At 42.4% G+C, this 10,449-nt stretch overlaps 2 protein-coding genes across 2 annotated transcripts; one reads left to right on the top strand and one right to left on the bottom strand.

Moving 5' to 3' along the window:
- Nucleotides 1-1,233: 1,233 nt before the first annotated feature.
- Nucleotides 1,234-2,849, bottom strand: c3h16orf46 (chromosome 3 C16orf46 homolog). Its single transcript, XM_085762732.1, has 3 exons — nt 2,722-2,849; nt 2,354-2,587; nt 1,234-2,131 (listed from the first exon to the last, which is right to left on the bottom strand). The coding sequence occupies exons 1-3, from the start codon at nt 2,722-2,724 to the stop codon at nt 1,295-1,297; spliced, it is 1,074 nt and encodes a 357-aa protein (XP_085618858.1). The 5' UTR covers nt 2,725-2,849; the 3' UTR covers nt 1,234-1,294.
- A 154-nt stretch (nt 2,850-3,003) lies between these two features.
- LOC146989707 (protein phosphatase 1 regulatory subunit 3E) lies at nt 3,004-8,013 on the top strand. Its single transcript, XM_085762744.1, has one exon. It carries the CDS (start codon nt 3,581-3,583, stop codon nt 4,499-4,501), a length of 921 nt encoding a protein of 306 aa, XP_085618870.1. The 5' UTR covers nt 3,004-3,580; the 3' UTR covers nt 4,502-8,013.
- Nucleotides 8,014-10,449: the final 2,436 nt, after the last annotated feature.

The following is a 10,449-nucleotide window of genomic DNA, read 5'->3' as shown; positions in this document are numbered from 1 at the left end:
ATGATGTGCTGTTGTATTTTCAATGCCTCAGAGTTGAGCTCTGCAAGGTGGGATGTGGGAAGACCTATTATGTTGGCAGCAGTGATGGTTATGTGAGAGAGTTTGGCCCAGTTTGCTAGAGAGAGCATGTTGTAGAAATAGTTGGAGCAGTAGATCAAGGTGGAATGAACAGTGGGAGATGGGGGGCAACACTTGAATTCCACACATCTGAAGTCAGATTTCTGCTTTATTCAGCTCTGAGTTTTTGAAGTTTGGCATTGTGGCTATAAAATCTACAGATTTTGATGATTCCCACTGCAGCCTGCAACGTCTTTTGTTCTTCTGTGCAAATTGCAGGCTTAAAGGAGAGCAACCTGATAGATTTGAGTGAGTGGATCCTTTTTCATACTTATTATAGAACATCTTTTTTTACTTTGATACAGTTAGATAAACACATACCCTTGTGCCAAATGGGTTTTACATAACCATTTTATTTTACATGCACACTCAGAAAAGACAAAAGTTTGGTAGGACTAGGTTAACACTGCAGCTCTTTTGATAATAGAACAATCTTGTGCAATTATTATTTTTAAATTTTTACAATGTACAGTATTATAATGCCAACGAGGTAGTGTAAGTGACAAAATCATCCTAGTTTAAGTAGTATTGCAGTCAGTGGCTGGTCTTTGGAGACCAATATGACAGAGTATACTCGGGGGATCTTGGCATATTAGTGCACAGATAACCCTTCCACACACACTGTGTAACCCAGACTCCATTCCCAGCCACCAGGAAACACTGATACTAAATGCTGTAAGGCTGAAGGTGCATACTGAACAGATGCAGTAGTTTGGCCACAGATTATATCATGCATAAACAGAAACTACAGTATGATACTAAAGTTCAGACAAAGCTTTAGTGTAGGTTGTAGTTAAAAAAAAAAAAGCAGATCATGCACCCAGCAGGCACATAGCCAGGCTTCTTATGAGGTAGTTGCGCCGTTGCTAGGTAACTAGGACGGCTCAGAAAGCACTTGTGGGAACTGGTCAGAACCAATTAAAGGCCCAAATGACGTATACAGCTTAACATTGCCGACTATACTTACCATAACAATTGTTATGGTAAATTACAAACACCTCTCATACATCAAATTCGTTCTCCCAACTGACTATTGTAATGGAAATATTGTATGATGGACAAAGCAGGTTTTACTCGGTTGATCCTGAGGGATAACTGCTGTAAAATACTTCAATATTGTCATTTCAAGTTTTATTTCACAGGCCTCATACAGCATGAAAGGATACAATCTTGTTCCTTAGGAGAAGAGGCAGCTGGGGTGCATACGGGCTTGTGCACCTGTTGCAGTGCTGCTGTGGAGGACCTTACCCATCAGGTATCTCCTGTGGTGAACTGTGTCAGGTTTGGGGGTGACAGGTATCTGATACCTCTTGGAGATTGAAACACTCAGAGGAGAGTACAAGTGGGGGTTGTGCTGACATGTCCTGTGCTTGGAGGTCAGGGTGGCAGTGTTACTGGGAGGCTCTGTGTTACCAGCAGGGTCCGCCCTTGTTCCTCTTGTCTCACTCTTCTTCTCAAACCTGAAACAGTTTTCCTCAAAGGTTTCTCCCTCTGAAGCCTTCATCCCACCGCTGAGCTGGCCGCAAACCTTGAGATTCAGGTGTGGTGCCTTGATCGGTGGTAAAAATGTGAAGTTTTTAATGGGAACCGCTGCATTACTGGGCCGGTGGCTGTCTCTCTGAGGTTTAGTGGGCTTACTCTCTGACTGTTTTGAGGACAGGTGGTGAGGCTGCACAGGAGTCCCTCTGACAATGTGTTCCTCCATTTTTCCTTCAAGTAAGAGGTGTGACGTAGTTTTCTGGACCGGCCATTCTGGGGTATCTGTCTGAAGTGCAGCCACAGCCGTGTTACTCCAGGATCCAACCTGCTGATTTAATGGCGTAGATTTCTTTAAGTTGTTGCGTGGGCCTGCATTTGACTCAGAGCTGGCCACGCTGTCCGCAGTGGGGAGTGTTGGGTCAACAAATGTGAGTGTGAGGGTCGGATTGTCGGCCTCTTTTTGCTTTGGTTTCTTGTATCTATTCTGAGTCAAAAGTATGCAGCTCAGTGGAGCAACTCTGGCCCAACCTCGAACCTGTTTTACAAAGAAATACATTGTTCAGTGTGAGAACAACAAACACTTATTGTGCAAAGTTAAAATTAAAACTTAGAAGCTAAAATAGTCCTAACATTGACATGTGATGTATCAGTTTGATACCAATATCAGACAAATAACAGTATAAGAGTTATATAAACAGTTGTGAATGTAATTATTACAAGTAGGCCACCTACATTAACAATATAATCATTCACTTACAGCTTCTTCTGCACCAGAGTAACAGTGATACTCATATGGCTCCTGTTCTCTCAGGGAGTCCTCCTCACTAATATCTAGCAGGACATCAACATGTCTCCTCTCTGGTGTCCTGTGAGACTCTTCTTCCCAGACAGCGTCCTCCTGTGTCGGAGCCTCCCCGTCCTCTGCACCACCGACAGCTGTGTGAGCCACTTCTTTTACAGTCGCCATTGCTTTTGCATTAAGTGGTGATACCTAGAAAATCGCACAAACAACAGATAAACAGATAGTTAGCTGTTAAATGTAGCTTCTACGCTTTGTTTAGCCCAGTTTTTTACAAACCTGTTTAAACCATACACCTGTTTGTCACTGCCTGTTTGTTAACTCACCATATTGAAGCAGCTTCGCTCCCTGTTGCATGTTGAATATGTTTGTATCACCACCTCAGTCTATAAAGAGGCGCTGAGCCGCAGTTTTCTCTCTGGTCGACAGAGTTTCCCCCAGCAGACAGCAGCAGCAGAGGCGGTGAATGCCTTTAGAGACGACGAGCCGCAACGCCGTCGTCCTGACAACCGGTAAATGCAGCGCAGCGGAAACGTGTGACGTAGAGAAAAGGGGGCGGGGCTAGATGAGCTCGCTCTGCAGCTCTGACAGGACCATGAGTTATTACGTCTCTGTTATGTAATAGGAGTTTGTACATCACGAAATGCCCCTGAGTTCAGATGTGTTTTAATTCACTTCCTTTATTGGAGCTATCGAGGTCGTTGTTGATGCTGCTGTGTGAAAAAGGGGGAAGTTCAGCGGTTGAATGGGAGGAAACCATCTTGATTAGCTGCAACGTTCAGTTCTGCACGTAGACGTGAAACTGTCACACACAGGTTCACACCAGCTGTGAGTGACAGGAGCATGATTTTACCACATGGAAACAGAGAGCGAGCGAGCGATAGGCTTTAGTTGTGGTGCAGACAGACAGACAGACAGAGGTGTTTCTTCGCTGTGAGCGCACGGTGAGATATTTTTTCTCACGCACGCCAAAATTCAAAAGTGACCGATCAGCTGGAGCAAACGCGCACGTTGCACAACAACAGCCGGGATTATTGGTCCAGCCCTGCAGAGTGTCAGCCTCTGACGCAGCCGGAGCACCTATCCGCGGGGGGGACACTGACACCTGACGGCTCCATCTCTGAGCTCCCCGGTCTTTTTCCTCACGACCACTTCGGCTCTGCAGTGCGGGGACTGCTGCGTCTTATGGAAGCGGAGTCTGTGCGTTCAGTCGTGGTCATGCTGCCCCCAAAGAACTGCCTGCCCAGGAACTACAGCTGCATCGCCGGACTGTTCGGAAGCCTGGCAGCGGCAAACCCTCGACTTGAAGATGGGGAAGACTTTGACTTGGTGAACGGCACGACATGTGAGCCCGCCGAGAGCCCCGTGGTGGATGAGAGACCACGGGGCAGAGAGGTTTCCCTGAAGCCACAGCAAAGTCCAAGCCTGCGTCGGAGATGCAAGTCGCTGCCCACACCCACAGAGAGAGCAAAGTTGGAGATCTCCCGCGTCAGGAGTCCAACCAGTCAAAAGAAAGTCCGCTTCGCAGACAGCCTGGGTCTGGAGCTCATTTCAGTGAAGCATTTCGATGATACAGATGAGCCAGAGGTGCCACAGCGCATACTGGCAAAACTACCCAAAGGACCCATTAACCATATGGACACTAAATTCCCACGCCCCCCCACTCAGTCTGTGTTCATGGAGTTGCAGTTCACCAGCCCCGGCACTCTACCCGGCTTTGAGGAGAAAGTGAGGGAGGTGAAAGTCATGTTGGAGAGTATTGAGGCAGACGAATTCAGCCTCTCCGGTTTTGTCAGGGTGTTGAATCTGGCCTTTGAAAAGAGCGTCTATTTGCGGTACTCCTTAAACAACTGGATAACGTTTATGGACAGTTTGGCGTCTTATGTTCCGCACTCAAGCGACGGTGACACCGATAGGTTCTGCTTTAAGATCGTGGTGCCTACCTACCTCGAAAACGGAGGCACTTTGCAGTTTGCAATTAAATACTGTGTGGGCGGGCAGGAGTTCTGGGACAATAATAATGGCAACAACTACAAAGTGCGGCGTCACCAGTTCAAGATGTCTCCACCGCGGGAGTGGGAGAACGGATGGATTCACTTCATCTGAGCTTTGTTGTCTGCAGTGGCACACTGCGTGCGTAATTTGCGCGTAATTTGATCCCCGCGGGTACCTTAAATACGACAGTAGCCTGTTATAATGATTTTTTTTTCTGCCATTCAGATAGCCAACATACATTCTGTGACACAAAACGATTTCATATTTGAAATACTTGCCCAGACTGAGTGTTAAAGACCTCTGTGTAAGCCCTTGGCGAGTGTCAGGTGTGGGATGCTGTTAGATAATTTGCCTTGATGTCAGGGCTCTGTACAGCTTGGTGCCCTTTGGGAGGGCATGTCCACGTTATGTAATGTAGAAACACGTGCCACGGAAAACGTGCCGGCAATGCTGACTTCAGGCATCACTGTTCATTTCAGGAGATGCCGTAAATTTATTAGATGGCATGGTGTTATCAGAAATATCTTTTTTGGTTTGCATGTGTGCAAAAAATATTGACATAATGCGAAGCAGAGAATTGACAGGCAGAAATATGCTAAGTGTATTCTATTTTATTCAAATAACAATTTAATGTATAATTTCCCTCTGTCATGCCATTGGAAATGCCTTATTTTGAGCCATGATGTGGGAGGTTGTGCATTGAATGTCATTCAGTATTTTCCTAAAGGCTCGAATACTCCCGATGTATTAGGCATTGGGAAACAGCCATTACCATTACATTTGTATATTTCAATCCAGGGACACCATACCTAGAGTCACAAACCTGCCTTTTAAACATTTCCTCTGATTCAACAGCCATTGTATATTTATCCTGCATTAATGTAAAAAATAATTAATTTTATGCCAAATTTAGAAATCATGGAGGGAGGCCTAATGAAAGCTAAACTGAAAAAAGTTTTTCCCTATACTGAACAGCATCATGCATATTTCACCAAATCACAAAGGTTATGTTTTTTTTAATGGGCTTCAACATTCCTGTCTTATACTTCAGGGTTTTTTTTCCCTGAATGAAACCCCTGAACACAGCTGTTGTTCTTCCAAGGAAAATCTATTTAGTAGCAGTATCAAAGATGAAAATTTACAAATTTACCTCAGATAACGCGTGGACTTTTTCTCTTCTTCTTCAGGTTGATCAATTCAAAGCAGATGTTATTTTCACAGTAATAATTTTCTAATAGATATGTTCAAACACAAAAGTATTGTTGTACAATTTTGCAGATTCCAAACACAATGCATATTCATTTCTAATGTTATCGATCACACTGTGTAACTTTTTCATAGCGCAGTGTGTGTCTGTAGACAAAGTAGCTTCACACTGACGTCTGTGTTGAACCAGCTTCTGCTCCTGTAAAGGTCCACGGTAGCAATCACTGTGCAAGAATAGTGCTGCTCCTTCATCCATCACACATGAGCAAACTGCTATTGATCACCAATGGCCGATAGTTTCACCCATAGATTGCAAACTGTCTGACTGCTTCAGTTTCATAGAACATGCTTGCATGATGTTGTAGTCTTCCGAACCTACTCCCACTTATGCACACAGTCTCTAAGACAAACAGACTTGCTTTGTTTACTTAAATGCAGTTTTCCATTATGGTTTTTTCTTTGTTTGTATCATAATCTCAGTGTTTGTGAGTGTGCAGGGAGTTGAGACTCCAGTTCTGTAAGTAGAGGAACAGGCAGTGTGTTTTTTTTTTTTTTTAATTCCCATGCTCTGACAGTAATCTCAACATCACTTTGGGCTTTGTTTACATCATCATGGCCTCAGAGGAATGCTCTCCAGTGAATGAGGCCATCAGGTCGGGATACGGATAAAAGACTATTCCTGTAACCACTTAGTTTTTGGAGCAGCTCCACTGTGAATCCATCGGCAATGTTTGTCTGGAAATTTGTCATGGTTTTTGTCATTGCAGCGCCACACTTGATATTGTTAGAATAGCTTTGCTAGAAATAAGAGACAGCCTGTGACTACTGTAAGTCATATTTACTACCACTCAGCATAGCTTTATCATGTACAGTGTACAGCACTGTACTGCATTTATCTCATCTGTTCATATAAATACACTGGATATAAAAGGTCTAGGCCATAGCAGAGCTTACTGTGTGTTATATTGTTAGATCAGTGTATTTACATATTGTCTGCTTTGGTGTATGTAAATGTTGTTCAAGCATCCATGCAGTGCAAAGCCAAAACGCATTAATTATCCAACATGAGATTGCTGATTAAGGGACAGAAGAGATGCATCAATACCAATGAATCACTCCCAACAGAGGCTGTGATTTCTGATTTGAACGTTTGACTGACATCTGATCAGATTTGCTCTGTTAGTCAACAATATTGGAGCTGACTGAGTATGATTTATTTTCTATTTTCCACAACATGTACGCTTTGGTTTAAGAAACTGGGAAAACTGTGAGCTATCAGCGCTATCTTCCACTCTGCTCTTGTTATTGGTGCATCCCTATCATCAAGCAAAAGAAGGGCTTCTGGTTTGATTAGATTTTCACTTTTAATGTATACGTAACATTTTGCATCAGAATTCACTGGTATATAGATACATATGTAAATGTGTTAATGTTTCATATTGAATGTCTTCCTATTACTGTTCTATGTGGTGTGTATTTTTGAAGCATTGTAAAAGCAGCAGCAGATTGAGAGACATGAATGGTAAAGGTTTGTAACTTGATGATCCTTTGAGGATGGATAAATTATGAATCTAAAGTTAACAAATTACTAAAAGCACACTTACTAATCAAATCTGTCTTCATAGCCTCTTAAATTAAGGCTGGTGATAGAATTGGAGGAACCATGAACTATGATATTGTGTGTGTCAAAATGATGTTTTATATGATGGTAAGATATTGCGAAATCTGCCCTGAAATGTGGACCAAGATGTGAGCAGTGTATATGAATGAAATGAAATATTGGGAACCACATGTGCACAACTCCAGGTGTACACTGCCTTACTAAATCCTAAGTTTACTTAGAGACAGTTCAAAGAGGTGAGAGATGGCAAGTGCTGGTTTGTTCAGAAATAATGTGAGTGCAGAACGTGTGAGCGGTGGACAATGATGAGGACCATATCTGGGAAATGAAGGATAACATGACACACGATGTGGTGTTTGAAGTGTTTGGCTTGAGTGACTTATGATTGTAGCTGATACTGAGCCAACTCAGTCAAAGCAGGTATAATGCACTTTGAGAGAGAACAAGGAAAGGGGCATGGTAGATCAATGAAAGCTTCTCCTGTGAATAGCTACTAACCAAGGTGTTTCCCTTTCTTTCTCATATTTTATTGCACATTTCTCTCACTGTGGAAAACCTAAGAGGTTTTTATTGTTTTCTGTAAATCCTATGCAGACCTTTTTTGTGTTGTAACATCAGCAGCCACCTGGCTGTTTTAATCTGTACTATAAACTGTCCATTTATTTCTTATTTTGCAGTGAATGTTAACCATGTTTGCACGTTCAGCTGAAACATACCTTCATTTTTATGTTCTGTTTTTAATGTAACCTATATTTTGTTAAAACAGTGGTTAATAAAGCATTTGTGATGATAACCACACACTCTGCCAGCGATTTAAGCTCACAATCTCCAATGTAACCTTTATACCATGGCCTTTACTCAGTTTCTCCCAGCTTATGATGGGAACATTAAATGCAGTCTGTTGCATAATAGTGTAATCGTAGCTATTATTCCAAAATCTCATCTCTTAGACTCAGGTAAACCGCCACAGTTTACTGTTAATATAACATAAACTCAGATGTTATGTGATTTATATACAGTGTCTGACTGCAGAGCTGGGTCTGGCTGGTATACAGCAGCTGAGCAATTCATTAGCAAAAGGGGCTGTTGCTAGTTTCCATTCATAAAGTGACACAGTCAGACCACAGTGGGCTACCGCCATCGCCATTGTAGACATGGCTGCGGACATGTCCTTGAATTGATTACAGCCTCACGTCACGCCCCCCCTGTGTATGAGAGGGAGGGGTCGGAGCCGGAGCTTGGAGCATTAAAAGATGCAGCAGGAGCTGGGCAGAGGCACAGTGAGCAGAAAGAGCATGTAACAAGATAATGATATTGTATTATATGGGACTTTGCTTTTGGTTACACCTACTTTGAAATCAGGGTAAGCTTTGCACACTAAAAGCATCCTCATGACTCCATGCTCCACACATTACACCAACTACTCAAAGATTTCCTGATGGCATAGTTCTAGTAGTTGATAGTCTGACTTTCTCTGGACTGACTCTTTTGTGTTTTGGTTTTGATATATTTTTGTTTACCTCCAACAGTCGTACCAGCATTGGCAATTCTTGTTTAATAAATCCTATGCTAACCACCATGTGATTTAATAAAGCTATACAGTCTCTTGAGTCCATCAGCAAATGCAATTTAATCGCTGATAATGGAACTTTCATATAATTCTTGACTAATGAAAAGTAAAGTCTGATAATGGAGGTTTGTCTGAACACTCACACAATACAATTTTACTTTATACAATAAATTAAACCTGGATTAAAACGTTCTGTGTGTATATGTGTGCATGTGTATTTGTGTGGCAGGTATACATTGTGTATGTTGTGTGGGGGGTGTCTTAGGGAGCTTTGGTGTCAGATTTGGAACATGATCCTGCTTAATCTTCATGTAAACCCTAAGGCAGTGATGACTGAGCTGTGTTGGCCCACAGTCAGTGAAAATTGAGTTAAACTTTGCTTACTTATGGCTGTGTTGAAGGCAACCTGACAGTCTGTAGCTGCTCTGCATGCCGACATAACACTCAAAGTGTGAATCCATATGGCTGGTCAATAAAAAAGCCTGCTGTGTGGTTCCAATTTAATATGATTAGAGCTACTCAGCAGCTTGCTTCAGGTGGAAAATCACAAAATTCCCCCAAATACAGAAAAAGATAGATTAAAACATTCAGTGTCAGTAAGTGGTGGAGCAGGAAATTAAGACATGCACAGTTTGATTTAACTGCAGTGTGGCACATTTGTCTTGTCTGGATTATATTTGACATTTTGTGAGATATTAGCCATCAACCAATCAATTTACAGCAAATATTCTTGCATGAGCTACCAACTCCATCAGCAAAGAGCATGCCTTGTTGTCTGTGTATACCAAGTAATTGTAATCAGGCAACATTGGCATCCAACACCAGCTGCTTATATAACTGCTGTGTTCATGTGACGGTGACATACTGATGGCTCTCTCCCTCAGGCGCCTGGCATTATTAGACCGCAGCCACAGACCCACAGCCACTTTCATCACACCTGCGCAGCGTTTCCCTCCTCATCCAAAATGTGTCCTTCAGCTCCAATAATGTATCCAAGGCGATGCACTCAAATAAGTTTTGTGATTTCAGTTTAAATAATTTATGTGAGACATTCAGAGAAATATTGTGCTATTGATGAGTGCTGACTCAGGTTGCAGGCAGCGTAGGGATGGAGCTATAATATTGTCTCAGTGTGAACTGGACCTGAATAATTAATTGGCTAAATGATCTTTTACAACTTTGGAAAAAGATCAGTGTGATGTTTTGTCTGCTCACACACAGCTAACCAACACTGTGTCTTCATTCTTCTGGTCACAGCTGTGTCTTTTGCATCCTTTTTCTTTTTGCCCTCCGAGGCTTAATCGGTCATCAAGCTGCTTTCCCCAAAGGTTCTTGTTAACACTGCACAGTCTCCCCTGCCCCAAAATAAAATCTTACACATACAGTGTACACATTCACTTGCTCACAAATCGGATGAGGCAGGAGTCAGACCTAATTTTTGTCAAACAGTCTGCTTGTCCACTATTGTCTTCCTACTGCCCTCCTCTTACATTTCTTCCATCCTCCCTGAACCAGCTCCACTTTTTTTTCAGTCTTTAGGTCTAAACCTTTCATTGTATTCAATATTCAAATTGTTTTGTTTTTTTCATTTGCTCATTTTATGGCACAGTCTAAATGTAATTCAAATGATAAGATGTAAATGTTTAGTTGTTTTCTTCAAAA

The sequence above is a fragment of the Trachurus japonicus genome, chromosome 3 (assembly GCF_045865225.1).
Source record: "Trachurus japonicus isolate A0001 chromosome 3, Traja_1.0".
Lineage (NCBI taxonomy): Eukaryota > Metazoa > Chordata > Actinopteri > Carangiformes > Carangidae > Trachurus > Trachurus japonicus.
Note: the sequence above shows the minus strand (reverse complement) of the source record. Positions and strands in the feature narration are given on the sequence as shown.